Here is a 22,103-nt window from a genome sequence, read left to right as displayed (position 1 = left end):
CGGGAAACACACACAGCTTTGTGATTATTGCCAGAAATCAGTCACTTAGAGGGATCAAGGCAGTCACAGTAATCATACACACTAACTTTGAATTATGGGGTTTCTTGCACAACAGATTTGCTTAGAAAAACAACCCCATGATGTGACAATGGTCATGTAGGTAATGTCTCGGTCAGGCCCTCCAAGGGACACTGCATAGTGTCTATAGGATAGTCAGTGTCGATGGTATCGTCCATAGTAGTTCCTTAACCACTCAGAGTAGCAAGTTTTTGAAGAAAAGCTGCATATATCTTTATTCTGACAATGCAGTTACACCCTTAAGAAAAGATCAAACAGAATAATTAGGATGTAAAACACCAAGGAATTTTTTTTTAATGTCAGTTACCTATGCATACATACACACATATACCTTCCCTTTTTTAATGCAAAACTTTTTTTTTCCCACCTAGAAAAGACAACCTTTGAAAAGCCGTATCAAGTGGTGGCTTTTCTTTCAGCTGGAAAATGGGACTAAATGTTTTTATCAAGGTTTTTGGGGTTTTTATTTAATTCAGTGCATGAAGTATTGGATGAAATCTTGGTTTGGGTGTATTGGTCACTGAACAAAAGACGTGCATTGTACCCTTAAGCAAACACTCTAATTAAAGTTAATGAGATAAACATATGCATTCATAGATAATCAACCTGAAAAACATGCTACTCTGAATCATGTACTACCGTGTGGCAAAAAAAAAAAATTCACTATGCTTATTTTTAAGGTGCTCGGGCAACAACTGCAGGGATTGTCAAGGTCTGTGATTTAGGGAGTAAAATGCAATATTCCACTTCGATGATCTGCTGCTCCATGCTGTCCAAGATGACACAATTTGCCCACAGTCGCGTGATCGCGCTCCCTTGCTCACTGCTGGCACAGCCCCAACATTGTTCCCAGATGATGAAAGAGCTGGTTATGGGCTCTTTCATCAAAAGATGCACCTTCTCCCTCACTTTGTGTTATCGCATGGATTCACAGCCCAGTTGTGCCAAGTAACTTGCCTGAAGTACAGTTACCCAATTTCACGTAAGCAAAACGCTCACCTGCTGATAGGTAGCTTTTTGTTAATTTTTTCTGCTGTCATATAGAGAAACATAAGGAAAACAAAGGAAAATGTGATAAACATTATGTGGTTTCCAAACTTTTCGTGTTACTATAACTGCAATAAAAATGTTCAAGAAAAATGAGAAAGAACACACACTGGCATTAATGGATGCTTAGAAGGGACCTGTTTGAATTTCTTATGGTTTCCTAAAATCCAGGAAAACTATTTTTTTTAAGCAGCTTCAAGAGAAGAAAATTGTGGGTTTTTTCAATTACAAGTACTGTTTATAGCAGTTTAAGGTTGCATGTAGAATTTACAAGAACTTGAAAAAACTTACAATGCTTAAAGTTCTCCCTCCCCCCCCTTATCCTAAGGGTAATACTTGGAGTCACAAATTCTAACAAAAAAAGCAAGTGGTAGTGCCTGCAAATCCTTTCATTTGGCCCACAAGACCCATCATCAGGGCCTGCTGTTGCCAGAAGCATTTCAGGCTTCAGTTCAGCTCTTGAAGAAATGAAACAACTAGACTTGTTCCCCTTGCGGCCGGTTAGCTCAGTGCTTTGAGCGCGGTGCTGGCAACAATGACCAACACTGAGGTCGCGGGTTCGATTCCCGCTCGGTCCCCATGTGTTGCCTGGTCTAGTCGAGAGGTGGCGTCCCTGCCCAAAACAGGGAGGTTGGACTAGATGAACTCTAAGGTCCCTTCCAGCCTAGGCCATTCTATGATCACGCCTCTTTTCTGAATGCAAGGAACACAATGTGTGCCTTAGGAGACGTGATGCTGAATTTCCACAGGCTTAATATTTATCCTTTCTGCTTTTATATTTGGATAATTGAAACTGCAGCTACAAAAAATAAAATTAAAAAAACTATCGCAAAGCAAAGGCCATACTAATGTGGACTTTTCAAGGTGGTGCTTTTTTTTTTTCCTGGCAAAATTATGATCTGATGCCATGAAGCTTAGACTGACAGCTTAAGTTACAACTAGAGTGCATTTAGCTTTGGAAGTGCCAGTCTTTGGACAGATCCCTGAACCTGCAACACAGCAGCAGGGGAGCTATGGGTACCTGTACATGCACACGGAGAGGTGTCTTCCCAGAGGCACTTGAGGAGTCAGATGTGTCTCTTTAATCAAGTACTGAATAATCACAAGTTATGTTCCTCTAAAGCCAAGCTACAGTACAGCTGAGAAGTAGTAGAAGTATGTAACAATTATGATATAAAACTCTATAACAGTAGTCAACCAGCTGTTGACTCAGGATCACAGTAGTCAATATCACAAAAATAAATAGTAGTAAATGGTTATATAAACCAGTTGTATATAAGCACAAACTATTAAAATATTTTGCATACACAATACAAAACATGCAAACAAGTGGCATCATTTATGTTTCTGTGGGTATGGCTTTCTAGATACAAACATCAATATGAGTGTACCAATAAATCAGATCTCCTTGTTTTTCCTTGCTGCCGAATACTGAGGTTACCGGAATCAGTCAACTGTATTTCTGACCCATAGACACTGTCTTTCAAGTTTTCAGGCTGTTGCATTCAGAAAATCTTATTTTAAGATAGACTACCACCTAAAGAGAACTGCAGGTGAAGATTAGGTTATTTTTCCAGGGTCCATATGCTTCTGCGAGAACATTAGAGGGACAACTTGGCAAAGGCACCACAGACTGTCATTGCTCATTTGTTCACCAGTAATGAAGATAGCACATCTCTTCATCGTGTGTTGGTTGGTTTGTTTAAAATGTATTTTCTTTAATTTTGCTGCTTTTCAATAAAAAATGTGCAACTAACTTCTGGTATTCAGAACCCAAAAAGAACAGCTGGAGAAAGACTGTACTTGCCAGAACTTGTTGGTCCTTCCACTGTGATTAAATGAATCTATCATCTGAAGCAGTCACTGGAAGGTCAGGGTTGCTGCCAAACTCGTGATGTTAACCCTGCAGACAGAAGTTGCTGTCTTGTCAGGAAGGCAATAATGCACGAGAGATGAGTGAAGCACTACTACTCTTTATGGGGGGCTCTGCCACCACTTGTTTCCTCACACCAGAAGGCTACATGTAAGGAGTGTGTCATGAATGTTTTCCAGCTTCTGTTTCAGAGATTACAGTTTCAATCCTAAACTGAGGGTGTGGGGGTGTGGGAGAGGAACTAAAAAAAAAAAAAAAATCCCCTTCAGCTCCATAAATAAAAAGACATGGTTAACATGATTTTTGACTTATTCTTACAGACATGAGAAATAAAATAAATAAAAAATCACCTGAAACTGTGCCTGAAAGATGCAAAATATGCAACATGGCACTTCATGTTATTTCACAGTGAAAAACACTGAAATTATTTTGAGACAGGTAACAGCATCAGTGTTATTCACGCATACATACACAACATCTGGTTTAACTACAGCTATATACAAGTCTGTTTGGAGGCTGACAATGCCAAACCTCCAAGGATTCACTTTTGCTGTACTGTGGTTTTTTTTTTAAAAAGGTAATTCATTGCAGTAAAATGAAAGAGATTCATTTATTATCCTGTATTATCTATTATGTGTGAAGATGTCCGCTTTCTGTATTTACAGCTCTGCCACTGTATAATTAATCTCTCACAAAGCCACAAAGCAAGTTTGTGAATGAGAAATATCTTGGATATACACATCAAGTCTGGTGCATTATGCATCAATCCATTAACTTTAAGATTTCATGTGGTATCAGATCAGAAAAGAACTTGCAAAGAAATTCAGGCTACATGAAATACAGATTTAATCCTTGTTTTTCATCCTCACTGAGTCAGCATCTTACCCAGCTAGCACACGCATCCAAGTCCTCTTAGAGCTACATCCACCAAAATAAGGGCCTGTGTGAACTGTCAGCTTTATGTGAAGAATTTCCTAGTTATACACTGACTCTCTCAAATGCTTATTGGGTAAGGAACGTGACTGTTTTTCTTTGTACCTTGTGCAGTGTGTACTCTGAAGCTTAGGCAAGGTTTTATTGTTTTTTTCACCCTCCCAAGGGTCAAGTGTCTTGGCAAACAGGATCCAAATTCAATGCCTAGTTACATTTTTGCAAGCATCTTTACACACCTATTTAATTGAAGCCCACAAAGAAACACAACTGTCATTCCTGGCTTGATGTGGAACATGGCAGTTTTCCCACGAAGAACTTGGAAGAAATTCTATAATAAAATGCAAGTATGCTTTCAGATAGTATTTGCAATTTTAAAACCCTGTGAGGGTAGATAACGTAACTCTGAATCTCCTCCATCAACCTCCTCCTCAAACAACGCCATGTGGGTTGCAGAATCAGCTGAGAAGCTGATCCTCTGGTAGGTCTAGAAAGCCCCGTTACAGCACTCGGTGGCTTTTTTGCTTACCTCCGTAGAAAGTAGTGGAGATACCCAAAAGACTTGAGAAAGAAGATTCACGCCCGGTCCAAGATCATACCCCAACTGGAAAAAAACCTGCAAAGAGCTTGCAAAATTGTATTCCACCATGCTTGCACTCTTAGCAGGTCAGGTTGAATTTCCTGGTCTATATTTATGTAATTGACTGTAACAGTATCACAGGAAAAGCAGTTACCACATATTTGTCAAAATTACCCATAACTTGAGGGTGTTCTTATACATTTCCCAAGAATCCAAGTGAAAAGATCACTGAAATATTTTGCAGTAGAGCTAAGTAGACAAGAAAGCACTCCATTAACAAGGAACTTTTTTGTATTTTTTCTATTCATATATCTCTATATATTTATATAATGATTTACCTCTTAAAAAACATTATATGCCTGCAGCTCAGAATACAGTCATATATAGGCATATATGGAGTTGGAATTGATCCTTATGGATCCCTTCCAACTTGAGATGTTCTATGATTCTAGGATACAAGGTATAAACTTGAAAATCAATTAAGCTTCACCTTGGGACACTAAGTATTGGTGAAGTACCACACTTTTTTCCCTGTAAGAGAGTAACTTGCACCAAAACTATGGTAATGTCTGCAGTTCTGGCGAATTTCACAGTCAGCATCTCTCTAGAGAAATGTTCTAAAAACAGATATATTTGAGAAAGCAAGTGAAAAGCAGAAGGGGTGAGAAACTACACAGGTTTTTTGGATCTTAGAAAATCCTTTAGTGCAAAATATCTGGCAGTGAACATTTTGGTTAGCAGAGGAGACAGGCTCCAGAAGCAGGTGATAACAAGGGCATGCAGTTGCGTACCTTTACCCATATGGGAGTTCTGCACACACAGGCACTCCTCACTCCCTAGCGATGCACAGCCTTGAGATGAGCCAGGGAGACTAAATAGGATCTATGAAATGAGATGTTCATGTTCAGGACTTTTTTTCTGCATTGATATTTTACATGCTACTTGCAGGTGGAGGTTTCCAGCAGAAAGAAGGGGACTATGGCTCCTCACTGGCACCAGCCACTGTGGCACAGGGTCCTGTGTCAGCAGTAAAGGCATAGTTCCACAATCTTCCCTGTGCAAACATAGACTATGGAACATCCTTAACTAGCAAAGCATTTTATAGCATTTTATCAAACAAGTTAAATGCCATATTCTGAAAGGAATAATTAGCAAGAGTCAAAAGTCAAGCTTCTTGGGAATAATGTTACTGAAAAGGAAAATATAACTACGTGAGTAAGCCTAATCTTCCACTTTCACAGTCTAAGCAGATGGTGACCTGATTAGGTCTTAGTCTCATGAGGCTGCTGATCTCTCTGTCTCCAGCTTCTATTGTCAGCGTCTTACTGTTTTACTCATTCTCTATGATTTTAGCTGACTACCACATTTTTTAGATCTCAAATGTCTAGATGCTCCTGTTGAACATCCCCACAAAGTTGTTTTCTTACTACTTGGGTAGGTTTGATCAGCAAAGCATCCTCTTCTACAATTATACAGAATATGACATGTGAAACAAACAGCACTTAGGTTTCACTGTGAAGAAGTACCCTGAGGTAAACACCAATTAACAACAGACCTTTATCACAATACAAAAATTAGTCTAGAATAAAGTTTAGCCAGTCTAATTTACACTGGAAAGTCACCTGTGTCCCTTTTCTGCAACTTTGTGTAAACTGTGCTAATAAACATATTGTAGTATTTGTAGTTTTGAACATATATTGATCAAAACCAAAATGCATTATTCAGGCCTTCATAAGAAAAACCTGAATCAGTATGAACAAGATTTTTTTTTAATAACTATGTCAGCATTAGAGCTTGTAAGTGTACATATATATACAGAGTATACATATGATTTCTGTAGCTAGTTGGTCAGGATTTGAAAATATCTAGTATGTTCTGACATGAGATATGGCATATCTAGAATAAGGCTAACAAATAGGAGTGAACCTGAATCCTTTTTCTAACACTATTATTTTAGAGCTATCTTTAACTTACCATGGCAACAAAAATCTGTTAATGCAGCAAAGAAGGAACGTTGCTAAAAATGGTGAATAACAGCACAGACCTTAGAAAAATGCACTTTTTTTTTCCAGAAGGCTGATCAGAAGCTGCACAGCCTAAAAAAGGAAAAGACAGAATGACTGGTACATGTCCTCTCTTAACCTAAGAGGGAAAGAGTAGCTCTGGACACTCCCATGGGTGGGAGTTGCATCCCCAGTGCTTTCTTTGATGGCCAGGAGAATCTGAAATTGAAGTTTTCTGCCATTTCTCTTGTCTGAGATTGAAGGAGGCATGAAGATGGTCTGCATAATTCATTGGTCCCACTGTTTCACACACGTGGTTTTGACTTGACAGTAAGTGGCTATTTCAGGGCAGAACCTTATTTCAGTGCAGTGCTCTGATAGTGCCTGTGCTTATAAGAAGATGCTGTCTTTGCTGCCTCTATTTTATTTGGTGTTCCAGAGAGAAACAGAAAAAACCTACCTGTAGCATAAACCCACTCTCAGTTGCCCTTCCTAATGTTGTAGTACCCAGAGACAGCATGGATTGTAGTGATTTCCAGAGCAGTTATACTCCTAGAAACACAGCCTACATACCTCTTTCACGAGAAAATCTGCCACCTCCTCCATCTCACCAAGCTTTTCTGCAAGAAGTAGCAGCCATTTTCTTTCAATGTTGTTTGAAATCACTTTGTAAAGCCACTGCAAAACGGGAGATTGCAAATAACGCTTTACATCAATTGTACATCCTCAGCAAAACTCAGTCATTTACCTCTGTGCAGTGACAGACAGCATTTAAGCAGGGACCAACCTGCCCCGAGTCCTGTGCTGACACTGGAGTGCTTGCCCCTGCAGCCTTCCTTTCCGTGCTGGTTCCAAAATGGTTTCTACAGGTGAAGGGAGCTGAGAGACTGCAGAGAATCATAGAATGTTCGGGGTTGAAAGGGACCTCTAGGGATTATCCAGTCCAACCTCCCTGCCAGAGCAGATCCCCTAGGGCAGCCACACAGGAACACGTCCAGGCGGGTTTTGAAAGTCTCCAGAGAAGGAGGCTCCACAACCTCTCTGGGCAGCCTGTGCCAGGGCTCTGTCACCCTCACAGGAAAGAAGTTTCTCCTCATGTTGAGGTGGAACTTCCTAGCTACACCACAGTCACGCAGTCTGCAGTGCCAACATAAGTAAGAGACAGAGCTGGGTCCTCTTGCTGCCCTCGATCACCGTCAGCAGCCAGCCTGCTTACCCAGCTCCTGCAGCTGAGCTGTGAGCCTCACAGCCCCAGGCAAGCCTGAAAATGGCTGTTTATTGAGCACCTGATTTGAAACCTAAGTATCCCAGTTTATTACTGTTCCCAGATCTCTTAAAAGGCCAGCTACTTCTACATCCACCTCCTAGGAATTTCAGGGGAGATACTAAAAATCAGAAGGTTGTTTATTTATGGTTTTTGATTCAGCCAAGGCTTTTATCCTGGTAGCATTCCACATTAGCTCTTTATACAAGTTATCTGTGGTACAATACCTCCTTCTATAGGCTCCACATTCACACCTTATGCCCTTAATCTCTTTTATTCTTTCAGGATTTTGCAGGGAGGTAGCAGGAGAGAAAGGAAAGATACCAACTACTTTCTGAATTTAGTTAGCGTAATTTTTTTAAGAGTAGGGATAATGCTGCCAAGAATTTGCTCAAATCTGTTTCAGTTGGTTTGGTTGTATGTGAATTAACTATGTTATAGTAAAAAAAAAATCACATTTGGAAATAAAACCCCACAAACCTGTAGATTTGAATTGTGTGATTTGTGCTAAGTGTTTTAAGTAAACAAACAGCTTTGAATTATTATTTTCATTTAAAAATATATCATTTGCCTTTGGTTTAAAAATCAATGTAAATTGATACTTTAAAATTAAATAAAAAACAGTTGCTAATTGGGTGGAAAAACACCCTTCTGATGACAAACTTCTGCCAGAATAGACATTTACAGAAACTTTTTACTATGGTTGCAAAGCCACATGAAGGAAACACATAGTGCTTCTTAAAACTGTGCTCACAGCACAATAAGAGGCTATTTGGATTAAACGGGGAGAAAAAGGCAAAATCCAGACCTGGAAATGCTTAGTTACTCTTGCAGTTCTATTGACCTCAGTCATTCTTCCCATAAATGCATGTTCATAGGCAAGCCTTCACACCAAATTGAGCTAGCTAATCATATTGCATTTCCTATTTACAACCTCCTGTGAAGGACAGGGAAAGGATTAACTTAATAGTGGATCTTTCTTCAAACAATTACCTCATGAAATTTTGTATGGAGTTATAAGAAAACTACAGTGTTCTCTATTGCTCATATTCAGAAACCGGAATATGAGTTAGGCAGCATGAACATGGTGACACTACGAAACAGAAATAAAGCTACTTCAATAAAATAAACATAAAAATTCCCTTTGCCTTGAATTTTAAAACTAACATATAACATATTCCACTTAGCAAGAATGAATCCCCCTAACCCTATTTTATAGTATTAGGGTTAAAATCACTTGATTGAGCAGATCACAGATGTACGATGTTTAATAGCATGCCAATTAATAGCCTGGCATTTATTTTTTTCACCAGGTCAGACCCACTGAATATGTGAGTTATATGTTTGTCCAGATGAGGAAGTTAGAAAGTTTAAGATCAAAAAAGCGTTTTGTTGATTTTCTTGCGATGGTCTATCAGTTGTTAGCATCTGTGTTGGAAGTTCCATTTAAGTGCTGATGTAGCTTTGATATCTCCAGGAAGAAGGCTGCGAACACTTTGGTTCCTTCAATATAGTTGTATCTGTGAAGAAGGAAGGAAAGAAAAAAAAATTAAACCCTGCTGGGCTGTTTGCTCTTCGAATTAGCAGCACAGTCAGGTGAAGTTTATAGAAACTTCAGAGGAATTTGCAATCCTGGTCACCCAAAAGAAGGACCCAGCCCATAGAAATTCCGGACATTTTCCAATTGGCATTCCTCTGAAGGATTCACTGAGAAAGCTTTTTTCAGTGTTACAATCCCTAGTTACTATTGCCTGTAGCCATAAGGACTGAGGGCACATTGAGAGGAAACAAAAAATAATTTGAGATTTTTTGTAGGATTCTCTACTTCCCCGAGCTAAGCCTGACTCGACTCAGAAGTGCACAGATGTTCAGGCAACCCACTGAATGGTGTTTTACCTCCCAGAATGAGCACAAGTGGCAAGTTTAAACTAATTTCAATACAATTACACTAGTTCGGGTACCTGTAATATAAATACACCTTTATATCCGTTTATACAAGCAACCATCAAAATCCTTACTAAGCCATTAGCACGCATTCATCTGACTAGCATACTCCAAAATGGGTGCTGTGACAGAAGATCGCCCATCCGCATCATCGTCTTTCAGACCAGAGGCAAATTTCATTGGCAGTGAAATGAAAATTTCCAGTGTGATGTACTTAAAGACTGAGTAGACACTCCATAAAAAGCATATAGCAGTATGTGATAGCTTGGGAATTTTGCTTTCTGCTTGGCACAGCAACAAAGTTGCCAGAGACTGTACTGTGGGACTCTTCAGTGCACAGCAAAGCTTCCCAGCTGGCTGTGCTTATTCAGGGGTACCAGGGAACTTTGGTTCTCCCTCTTTCTTTTATAGTGGAAAGACACAAATAAAAGAAACCTGCTTATTTTCTCATTCTGGGAGTGCTCCCCGTCGTCAGCTGCTCCGATCGGAAGCATTATCACACTTTTCTGTGTTATAGTCTGAAACATTCTGGCAACAGGAACTGTTGAACCATCGCGAATAAAATCTGGATCTTTTCCAAAAACTGAAATACATGGGAAGAATGAAGGAATTATTAAATGAAACAAAGGTGCTTTCTACTGCTACCATATATTCAAGCAGATAGCCAATAGCTACTTGGAGCTTCTGAGTAGAAATTCTTTTGAGCGCGAAGCCAATTAATTTCGTCAATCAGCTGCACTCCACAAACCTCTGTCTTTATGTCAGCACACAAAGAAACTGAGATATTTTGGCTACTCCTCTTAAATACACCCCAGTTCCACAAGATGTAGAAGAAGACATGTTCTATATCAGAACCAATGAGATTCATAGGGGTGACTGTAGCACTAAATTAGGAAATCCCTTTTACTCCTTGGATGAGCACATTTCTTCAGCACACTGAAGAACTGAAAAAAAGATGGAAGGAACGTACCTGTTCTTATTGCCCTTCTTGCTGCCTTGTATAGTGGATCATTAACATCAGCAAGCCAGGGTTTCACACCCAAAGGCATAGACACTTTCAGTTTGTTTGGACTGTTTCTCTTGGAAAAGACACCCTCCAAGTACTCCACCACCTGCGAAGGAAACATGCTGCATTCATCTTCGTGCAATTGAAGCTTACACACACATTTCCACTTCTGCTCTCAGAAACAAATAAAGGCTAGAAACATTCAGTTTACTACTTTGTGTGTAAATCTGTGAGCTGCCAAGTTCACACCGTAGAAACCAAAGTAAAGATTTGCTTCTTACCTGTTGTTTCACAACCGAAAGGTCCATGTGGGGGACCTGACGGATTGAAAATTTGCCAATGACTTTTGCTGGAATGACTGTTTTAATTCCTGGTTCATGAAAGGCACCTTCAATCCCATGAATAGAGAGTGAAGGGTAGCGCCACAAGTGTAGAAGTATCTCTTCCTTCAAAAAAATAACATTGAAAATATAAAGGGTGACACTGAAACCATTTACAAGTGATAGAAATTAATGTGAACAAACATGCTTCTTCCATCCTAAAATTTGTATTTGGAGACCTCTGTATTTCAAATATGTTTGATTTATAATTTAAATCTATGCACATTTTAAAAATGCTACTTTTTTCAGTCAACATTTGTTTACTTTTAGAAATATTTGGATGAGAACAGCTTTTCACACTCAAGAAGAGAAGCATTGTTTTAAAATATCTTGGAAGTATTTTTTTCTCATGGAAATTAAAATCAGAACAACTTCTGATCTGACCGTCTGTTGAATTTGAAACTTCTTGCAGGAGAAATTTGTGGCCAGTTTAGCCAGACCCTGCCCAGATGACACCAGGGAAGGAATTCTACTAAGGAGTGTTAAATAGCATGGTAGGTAAGATGATAATATTCTCTAATCAATGTTTTCTGCAGAAGACCAGAAGAGATAAATAAACAAATAAATCACCAAACAAATAAACAAACAAATAAATAAGGTTTATTCTAAGGAAGAAATGAGAAATATATAAATTATAAGCTGGTCTTTGTGCAGAATCCCAAGACACTGCTCCTTTCCTTCTACTCCAGTTTTATGAGGCTAGAGCTTTACGTACACAAAATTTGTACCCCTTCATCCTCATATAGGCAAATCATCAAAACTTATGTAGTGTAGTTACAATATACTTCTCTATTTCTGATTATTACAGTTGAGTTTAAGCCAATTTGGAAGCTTTTTCAGGGAAACCAAAGCATCCATGTTAGAGCTTATACCAGTATAATTATGTTAGTGACAAAAAATGAACTCGCTTTCTCCCAGCTGTCACTCTTGTGCAGAAAGGTTTTTCTGAGCCAGCCCTTACCCGCTGCTTTTTATTTAGGATATAAATTTTAAATGCTGGCAAAGAGAGGCTTATATCTTTGGGTGCTTTTTTGGCATGCTCAGCAGACATCCAAATCTGAATTAAACAAATAAAAAACACCCAAAACACATATACCTAAAGCTGCCTCACATTTTTCAGAGCTGAATACAACTTCTTTCCTACTATGTAACTTGTCTGCAGGAGTTTTAATGCTTATTTTGTTTGACTGGTTAGGCACAGGGGGAGAGAGGGGGTAGTTTGAGGATGAGGAAACAGTGCTGCCAGTTTGGCATTATTTTTTTTTCATTGATGATTCCTTTTTCAGACCACTTTCCCCAGACGCAGTAGCTTATGTTTTCAGCAGATCAATTTTATTTACCTTTTAATGTTCTGTGCTCCTTTGTTTTATTTTGAGCCTGCCATTGACTGAAAATATTTTTCAGTTTGGTTTTATACATAAATGCTATGAATCGGTGATATAAATTCTTTCAGCTGCCAATTTTTACAGATTTTATGTTACCTTTGTTCCATAGAGGAATTTTTTCACGCCACTATTCTTTTTATGTTCCTCTAGATCAAATTCAATTGATTCATATAATTTCCTCTCCTCCTCCGTCAGGTCAGCAATGCTGTCGTAGATACCAGGGATCTGAATACGACCTGTAGGATCCACAAGGCTGTCTACAAAATAAGATGGAGATACCAGTACAAGTATCCATTTTAAAATCACAATACCTTTTCCCTTCAACATAACTCTTTACAGAATGAGTAAACCTAACTCTACTAACAACTGTTTGTATCCACCAAGTTGTGGAACCTAACTTGGTGTATTTTCTTAATTATTAAGAAAACCATTGAGCTGATGTTTGCATGTAGTTTTGTCGTGTGTCAGCCCAGCTGCTGACATGAAACGATCACTTTGTTAAGATACGAATCAGCATTAAACAGTCAGGTTTTGCTACGTGTGTATATGTTCAAGTTGCCAGCAATCCTTAAATGTTCTTGATTGATGCATGACTGACAACAGCACAACAGGAACACATCAGAGGTCCTGGCCTTACCAGGGACGTTCCCCTACTCAGCTGCTGTCACCATGCTTATGGTGACATTTGGAAGCCTGGGAACCTTGCTTCAATTAGACTTGCCTTATTCAGGTCAATTAAAGGTGGCACTGACCTTTATTAGGCTGATTTCTAGGTGTTCCCCAGTTACTCCCGAGAAATGACATGTGGCATTACCCAACAGAGCTATCAGGTCCATCATCGGCTCGTGGATGATGCCTCCAAATGTTCCAGAGTGAAGGTCCTTGTCACCACATTCCACCTGTGTTAAAAACACTGGTTACATACAAGTAGTCTTTGAGTGTTTGTTTTTCATGGCAACTGGTGGCTTCAGTAGTCTTAAACAAGGCCACAAATGAACAGGAAACGATTAATGTGCTTCTGTTTAAAAAATGGAAAACATCATGTCAGGAACAATCTGCTTTGGTAAAGAGAAGACAAGTCTATGTTTTTAACGACCGGAGAGAGAAATGCAGCTGTCTATAGCACTTAAAGGCAATTGAGAGCAAGGGTCCCTCTCCAATCCCTCTTTCTTTCAGTGAGATTAAATACATTGTAAGAGAAACACGTGCATATTGTTGTTTCTAACACTGCAGAATAAATTCTTCAAGTTCTCTGTCCTTAATGTAAAATCTTCATAGCAAAGGCAAGAAAAAACACTACTTGTTCTGCATTAAGAAAATATATGTCCAAATCTTAATTCCAGATTGCAACAAATATGAATGTAGAAGTCTCTTGAATTATATGGCTTTAGAATAGAGAGAGGCATTTGGTTTATTAAATGGGTTCTTTTTCCAGACACATTTTCATACTCAGGTTTATCATAAACTATTTTCCTGCAGCAAACTTGTTTATTCTTCTCAAAACCTCATTACAGCCAACTGTCTAGTAGCAGCCAGAGATCATTTTTGATGTTTTAATAGCATCATTTTTCTTAACCAAGGCAGAAGAACTGAATTAAGGCTGCTGAGGCTCTTTTGTTTGAAAACAAATTTCATTCTTTTTTCAGACATAAAGGTTAATGCATATTTTTCTTTATTTCTCAAGTTCTTTAATCTTCTCTCTGAATTCCTTTTATGATTCATCAGAAAATTTCCAGACAGGAAATTTCTGCTCTCCATTTCACAGTAACTCATGTGGGCTGCTACATATACTACAATGCACTCTTTAGTGGCTTCTGCCAACGGCTACAAAAATTTTGTGTGGCTTTTAAGCCCAGGGATCCAGCTAAATTGAGTCCTTTTAGGTGGATACATTGCACTAAGTGGTATCTGCTGCAAAAGGGCAGAGCAGCAGAGGAAATGGAGTGAGAGAGTGGGGGGATGTAGGGATGATGCTGTAAGAGAACAGAGTTGATGTGCAGAAGGGGTGATGAAAAAAGACTGGGAGAGTGGCAGGTGAGTAATGAGATAGGAAAGGGATAAAAGGGAGAGAGGTAAGTGGAGAAACAATTGAAGAGAAGTTAATGAAAGTAAATAAGGCTAACTGAACTGAGATGAGGAGGGAAATCTGTACAAGCCAAAAAGGATATAGAAGAAAGCTCTGTATTTGTGAGTATTAAGCTTGCTCTCAGTCTCTCTGTGGGCAGCTGTAGATGTGATGGCAGGTATATCACTGCTGTCTGGTCAGGGGCCCAGTTCAAATGAACTTGTGTCCTTTACCTCCACAAAGAAGCACGCATTTCCCCGACTCCCATATGTAAGGGCAGGCTTCTTGTTGCTGAGCCAGAGATTGTCCGAAATCACAATATAATCAACATCAGAGAAAAAGCACTGGTTTTCTTCCTCGAGTAACTTCTCTAGCCCCAAAGACCCTGCTTCTTCCATGCCTTCAATTACAAATTTGAAGTTCACTGGCATAGCCTAAATGAACATTAGAGAAGTCCGGGTAAGGAACAAACATTTAAAAAATAAAATTAAAAAATCTTTAATATCAGAAGCAGACTGGTTTTCACTACATGTTGTATTAGGAAAAGAAGGATGTAGGATATACACCTTGCTTCAGTAGAAATGGCAGTGATAAATAGACATATATAGTTTCCTTGGAAAAAAACCCTTGTTTCTCCTCATATTTTTATCCATATTTCATTTTGAAGGAGAATAAATGATATCTTTTTTCCTTCTTTGTGTTTTCAGAAAACTTGGTGGACTGTCTCATTAAATGGAATTTCTCTCAGTGTTATTAAATATCCTAATTGCTTTGGAAATTCTAACTGTGTAATAACAGATGCATTTCACCGAAAATTTCCTGCCTTTCATATTTTCACTGTTAGTGTCCATGTGGGAACCACTGGGAGAGGTCCACTGCTGTGGTTTTCCCAGCAGGTTATCGATCACCAGAGTTACTCACATGGTGGTAAAAGTGCTGCTGGTCATTCTAATATAATTGTCCTTTTAGCACTCATGAGTTCATTTGCCTGCTAGTTCATAAGGATGCATTTCTGAGGGTAACTATGAGAAGAGAACTTTTATTATGGAATAGCACAGGTCAGAAATGCTGACACGTCCCATAGGGAAAGTAAATTAAAGCTCAGTTTCCCATTCCAATTCTCTTTTTTATTACAGGTTTTAAGATGTTTTATCTCTTGATTCAATGCTCAGATTAAGTGCAGTAACAAATGTGTAACATTAAATGAACTTGTGTTATGGATGGCTTCATCAACGGTTCATTGAACGGCCAAAAAAAATATAGAAACAAACTGTTCATGAATGTTATTTGATAGTTTGTGCTGTTTTCTAGGGAAAGGCTTTAAACAACTAAGATTTCTTTTTGCTTGTTTGTTAAAATGCCAGAATAGCTGTTAGTGATTTGGAAAACTGGAAATATGCAGAAACACAGACCCATAACCATATCCACTTACAGCAGCTAATCTGTAGGCAAATAATATGGTTTACTAGCACTTAAGAGATACTGAGGTTAATTCAGTACCGCTGATGCAAGAAAAACATCAGCTTTCCAGAAGGTTGCAAAAAGGATTTTAAAAGCCAAGACTTAATGCACAGTTTGTGCCATAATATCCTAAGAGGTGCAAGACTATTTCTTAGCAACCTAACAAACTGTGTCATGCAAATTCACCTTAAAGGATGCTTGCTGACCAAGTTATAGGCTTAGACTATATGTTGGGTTAGCTTTGAATTGGTGATAAAGGTAGCCCCAAAATTATTAAATATGGAGACTGACTTGAAGATAACTGTGTTGGTCATTGTAGTAATTTTGGCAAAAGCTTGACTCTTATTTGACTCCTAGAGATATGTCAATCTTCAGGTGAGTATATTTGTACTTGGTTAACACATCCATTCAAAGCATTTGCTCTCATAAATCTAGTACATTGTTGAAAGAACAGCCCATTACATACAAGCATTTTAAGATACCTATTCTCTACATATATATACACACATAAACTGAAAGTAACCTGTAACAAAACCAAAGACTGGCAGAATGTAACAGCTAGGATGAGTCTTCATCTATGATGTGTGTTATTCTACCATTTTAAAAGCTCTCAAGATAATAGGGTATCAAAGGTGTTTAATGTATGCAGTACATATTGACTGTTTCTCTCACTGTGTTTTCCTCAGCAGAGTAATGACAGCAATACCATATCTACATTGTATACAGACTGTTCAAATTAGAAATGGTCAAGGACAGATTCTTACTGGAGTGGCGCCACTGCCCTGGATAGAGCATTAGAAATAAGGTAATAACTCAAAATCCATGTAGTCTGTTGTGACAGAGATGTATCATCTAACTTGCAGGAATGTAAATGCATCCTCCTCGAAATGACAATGTAATGATAACAACAAGAACAATAATGAAGAAGTCCTTATTAAGACCTACTAATTTCAAGGCTCTAAAGGTTTCCACTGCATTTATCCAAGCCAGGACAGGTCCTTTATTATCTGTTGCTCCACGCCCATAGAGATTTCCTTAAAAAGAAAAGAGAAAAGTTTTTAAGCAATCTTTGAAATTTCTCTTGTCGCTTCAATGTAATCAGAAAATTCACGTTGCCACAGAAGCTGTAGTGGTGCGTCAAGTGAAATGTCGAAAGAATTTCATTGACTCATTTTAAATAACATGATGGGTCGTTCCCAATGGACTCTTCTTTTATATACATCATATTGGGATTTCTGCTACACGCCAATTTCTGAGCTTCACTTTTGTTCTTAGGAGCTGTTTGTTCACACCAGGCATGCCTAAGGAGTTTGCACAATATGCAGCTTCTGTACACGTCAGCCCACCCAGGTAACAAGCAGCAAAAACTCCATAGTTGAATATCACAGTACAAGTGTGAAGTGACAAGTGTAGGTACATAATTTTTTCTTTTTTCTTTTTTTTTTTTTTTAAGTGATCAGCTGTACAGGGACAGATTTTATTTTCATGTACAGCGATAAATTTCTGTGGGTGCAGAGGAGTTACTCCAGTAAGGCTGGAACCAGTTCCAAACAATGGGAAAGAGCAACTTGACGGTTACAGCTCAGGCTTGGGAATCAGAATTTCAGGATTCTTGGGGTCTTATGCATCCATTGACACCCTATCTGTCGTTTTTGTTCCTTCAGTGAATGGAGCTCTTTGTGCTTAGCCAGCTGTAGTGTAAGGATGATGACATTAAGGGAGACACTACATTCTTCCCCCACAAGTGCTCCTTAGCCATAGCGTGGCAGCTGGAAGTACAAAAGAATAAAGAAGCAAGAATAGGAAGTGTGGAGGAGGCTAATGGTTGATGCGACAACACAACAGGAATTTCGAAGCAGAAATAGATTCTCTATTGAATACGCTATAAAGCAGCATTAACCTTCTGTGGCTCTTCTTCATCAAATATTAGGCAATCACGGATGGGTCTTACGAGTCACAGCACAGTCATCAAGACTCAAAGCTGCTGGATTTGTCCCAAAATTTGCAAGAGAGAAGGCCTTATGCTTTGGTTGAATATAGAGGCACCCTACTTCCACTCAAAATCTCAGTCTGTATTCAAATAATAATATAAAACTTATGATCAGGTACGCACCATTGATTTCAGTCAGCGTATAAGGGTCAGTTTTCCAGCCATCTTCCTTTTTGGCAGGCTGCACATCCACATGACCATAGAAACATACAGTGGGGTTTTGTGGATCTTTCCCCAGTTCCCCGAGAACCACAGGAGGCAGTGGGAGGTCCTGGCCATCAGACAACTAAGGAGAAATGATAAAAAAAAAAGCAGCTAAGGAAAAACAAACCTTTGAAAGCTTACAAATATGAAAAAAAAAAGAATCCTCAGTATTGAAAATACTTTTACACAATCACTTGGCTCTGATTTGACCAGGTGCACAAATCTCACTTTGAATCCAGCTCTAACCTACCCAGATAAATTAAGATTTTTCTCCCCACCTGTATAGGTGTGTCACAACAAACATACACAACACCAACTGTAATAGGTAGACCAGATGTGCAAATACAATGTTTTAAATGTAAGAATCAGACAAGCACCTGATGTGACCCCAGGTTTACTAAATTAACAGTGGCTCCCAGCATTGCAAGTCTGTCTGCTGCCAACGCCATCATTCGTATTACTTCTTTCCTCCGATGTGGTTGAACAGAATCGCTTTCCACAGCCACCCATTCCTTAAGACCCTGTGCAGGAAGGAAAGAAATGCAGTTAAATCACCCAGGATGCCTAGGTTCTTGGCTCTTGAACATGAGAAGTGTCACACTGGAAGATGGGTTTATTTCTATCCTGCCACAGCAACGTCATGGATACAGAATTGAGAGAAATTGCTTAGATGGATCTCCAGGGTTGAGAGTCCTAATTTTTCTAAACTGAGAGGGTGTCCACTCTTAGGTGTTCACACTGCCAGCTATGGATCTAAAACACGGTGGAAGAGGAGGCAGACTAGATGCTGACCAGTTTGTGTTACAGAAATTGCACTATGTACAAATTACCTCAGTGATCCTCATGGCTTAAAGCATAACCGATACTGACTGGACTAATTATGTTGCTGCATTTTCACAGGGAAACAACATGGAACCAAGGCTCCTCTCCCTGTCAAGAGCTTTCATGTCTCACTCAGGAGAGGGGCACAAGTGACTCTTAGATTTGTAATACACCAACAGCGTGGACAATGGTGAGATAAGTCTCAAGGCCCATACACAAACATTTATTAATTTATCCCAACGTACAGATCAGACTCACGACAATCAGTTATAGTTACAAGACACATTAGGGCAGATAATAAACTATGACTTAATGATAGCCAGGAAAAGACTAGGTGTGCAATAAACTACAGCAAGCTGCATGTTACTTTATGATAACAAGGAAAAAAGACATAACTTCTAATAGGCAGCATTACACTTGTGATTACAAGATAGAAACTAAGTATAAACTAAGCAAGTATGATAGGCCTTGGATTACTGAGTTAGAAAGGAGAAAGGAAAGGAAGGGGTGGAGGGGGAAGAGGAGGAGAGGGCAGGGGGAGGACAGAGAGAAAGACAGAAATCACCGGTCCGGATTCCTGTATTGCAAGGGTTCAAGGATGCCGTAATCTTTTCTTCTTCTCCTGCACTTTTCTTCTTGATGTCTTCATCTCAGTCTATATGCTTCTTCAGTCTGCTTTCTTCTCTCTTGCTTCAACTTTTGCTTCAACTCTTGCTTCTACTGTCCCACATTTATACTTTCCTGCAGTGTGTCAGGTAGGGGATCAAGGCACTCCATTGTTTTCCATAATCCTCATTAGCATATGTGATTGCCCTGTCTCCTTCGAAGATATGCTGTGAGACAAGGCTATCCTGCCTCCACAGAATGAACCTGTCTATCTCATGCATATATTCGGTGCCAGGCATCTGTTGAGGCATCTGTGTATTCGATCCCCTCTTACAATGTTCCATCAGTTTTCCACTTAGGAACCAAAACTGGTCTTGTTTTTTGACCACACTGGGAGGTTGTAAAAACGACAAGAAACGTTTAAGGCAAAATTTAGGCATCAGTCTGCTACAAGAGCAAACCTACATAAAGCAGTTCCGATGTAAATCAAGTGAGAGCACCCTATCTGGCTTGCTTCTCCTGTGCAGGTGCATTTTGGCTCAGTGGAACCTCTCTCTGCACACAACTCAAAAGGATGCCCAGAACCATTGGGTTTGTGGCAGTCCATGCACCTCGTTCACCCAAAGGGAGTGCAGAGTGTCCCCTTTCAGCTTTGCTTTGTGAAGCATGTGTGGCACTTCTGATGCCAGACCTGGAACCCTGCTCATTGCCTTAGTGGCAACCACTCATCTGGCACACAGCGCACAGGCCTCTGGGGCACCAGTTCTGCATTTGTCATTTTACTTCAATATAGTTCTTACCTTGATGAAATCATTTTGATGTACATCAATGTACTGGAAGATCTCAGTCTCCAACACTGAAGAGGATGATGAGGACATTACTGCCTCAGAGAGTAGCACTGGACTGAGATGGACGTTGTCTGAAAGGATAAAATTCAACATGGTGGAGATATTCTGCAATATGCACTTCTTTTCAGTGCTAGAAAGCATAGACAATTGCAAAGTACTGAGCCTATTTAAGCCTCATTTAAGTTCTTCAAGCAAGGAGCAAATATACCTGAATTATTTTATGACATGAAACCGCCAATCAAGTCATAGTCAAGTTTCTTAAAGAAGAAAAAAAAAAAGAAAAAAAAAAATTACCAAAGAGTGAGAGGCTTTACAATTCCTGCTTTTTTATAAAATTAGGGGAAGCATTTTTCTAAAGAAATGTTGACTCATTCATTGCATCAGTTTTCAATGTACAAATCTCAAATTGTATGTTCTGGGAAGACAACCCCAGGGGAAGACTCGCAAACACCAACACACACCAACAGCCCAGAGGACTCATCTTTTTCTTCATATCCATAAGGAGGGAGAAAAATGGATTGGCTGATGCACACTTCATATTTTACATGTATAAAGGGAGAACAGTTCTGACACTGGAGAGTATCAGATGACAAATAAGTTTTGTGGTTGAATAAGAATGGTGTCAATACTGAAATATTTGATAACTGAAGAAATATTTGCAAACCTCACTATCATCTTGTTTTTGACAAGGTAAGTGAAGATTTAAAAAACCGTTCTTCCTTCCTGAAGTTTTCTCTTCACTTTCCCCTCAAATTCTTACCGTAATTTCTTGATTCAGTGCTAGCAGAGTAGTATTTGGATGGCTAAATACTTGGCTGGGCTAAGTTCAGAACAGCTGCTGTATAAGGCTGTGCAACAGGATGGACTCCAAGGTCAAAACCCAATACTTTGATTCTAAATAAATTCTATACTGGCAACAATATGTGCAGTTGAAGGTCCATCCATAATTCCTTAACTTTAATGCATTGCTAAGGTGCTAGGCTATGGTAATATTAATAATTTCAATTATGTTTCTCTGACAGGGAAGAAAACCCAAGCATGATGACCAAGAGGAGGGAAATATTGTTCATCCTGGCTGAAAATCCTGGCTATATGAAGGATAGGCCCCATTTCCCAACCTTCCTTTAGAAACAAGGTTGCATCCACATTGCCTGTGACTCTAGGTGTAATCCCCAGTGTCCAGTTGCTGACATCTATTGATGCTGGAAACACTGGTAATTGGAAGAGACCAAATGCCAGTTTTGTAGGACAGTGAAGCTGCCAAGCACTGCTATGGAAATGACTGGTTAACTCAGACAAGACAAACCAGACAATCCACAGTTTGGAGGCATTTTTAGGATGGAGAGATTACATTACGCAGGGTAATGCTACATGAAGGTCAAAATCACAAAAGGGCTGCTTATACAGGGGACACATGCAGTGCTGATGGTATCTTCCTCTTTATATCTACGTTAAATGCAAATGACCTGGAAAAATGCAGACAAGAGACATATGTCTTCAAGTCATGTTTCATTAGCTTTTAATTGTTTAAGAAAATGAAATGAGGAAACTAAAATGCTGTGAAGGAAAAAAACCCAGCAAACCAACACTCAAACAAGGAAAACGTCCTAGGAGTAG

The 22,103-nt window shown here is 39.2% G+C and overlaps 1 protein-coding gene across 1 annotated transcript; it reads right to left on the bottom strand.

Annotated features, from left to right (window-relative positions):
* Nucleotides 1-9,189: 9,189 nt before the first annotated feature.
* On the bottom strand, nt 9,190-20,516 carry CNDP1 (carnosine dipeptidase 1 (metallopeptidase M20 family)). Its single transcript, XM_009869195.1, has 11 exons — nt 20,439-20,516; nt 18,588-18,731; nt 18,130-18,292; nt 16,962-17,050; nt 14,789-14,989; nt 13,305-13,389; nt 12,587-12,747; nt 11,007-11,171; nt 10,690-10,831; nt 10,155-10,302; nt 9,190-9,295 (listed from the first exon to the last, which is right to left on the bottom strand). Exons 1-11 carry the CDS (start codon nt 20,514-20,516, stop codon nt 9,190-9,192), a joined length of 1,482 nt encoding a protein of 493 aa, XP_009867497.1.
* Nucleotides 20,517-22,103: the final 1,587 nt, after the last annotated feature.

This window comes from Apaloderma vittatum, unplaced genomic scaffold (genome assembly GCF_000703405.1).
Source record: "Apaloderma vittatum isolate BGI_N311 unplaced genomic scaffold, ASM70340v1 scaffold12905, whole genome shotgun sequence".
Taxonomy (NCBI): Eukaryota; Metazoa; Chordata; class Aves; order Trogoniformes; family Trogonidae; genus Apaloderma; species Apaloderma vittatum.
Note: the sequence above shows the minus strand (reverse complement) of the source record. Positions and strands in the feature narration are given on the sequence as shown.

What these genes read in the sequence shown, in the direction of transcription:
- CNDP1 (XM_009869195.1), bottom strand. Translation starts at nt 20,516, where the DNA reads ATGTCCTCATCATCCTCTTCAGTGTTGGAGACTGAGATCTTCCAGTAC. An exon ending in ATCAAAATGATTTCATCAAG is followed by an intron (nt 18,732 to 20,438) that starts GTAAGAACTATA and finishes CTTCCTGCACAG; the next exon opens with GGTCTTAAGGAATGGGTGGC. An exon ending in AATTCCTCTATGGAACAAAG is followed by an intron (nt 11,172 to 12,586) that starts GTAACATAAAAT and finishes ATTTTTTTGAAG; the next exon opens with GAAGAGATACTTCTACACTT.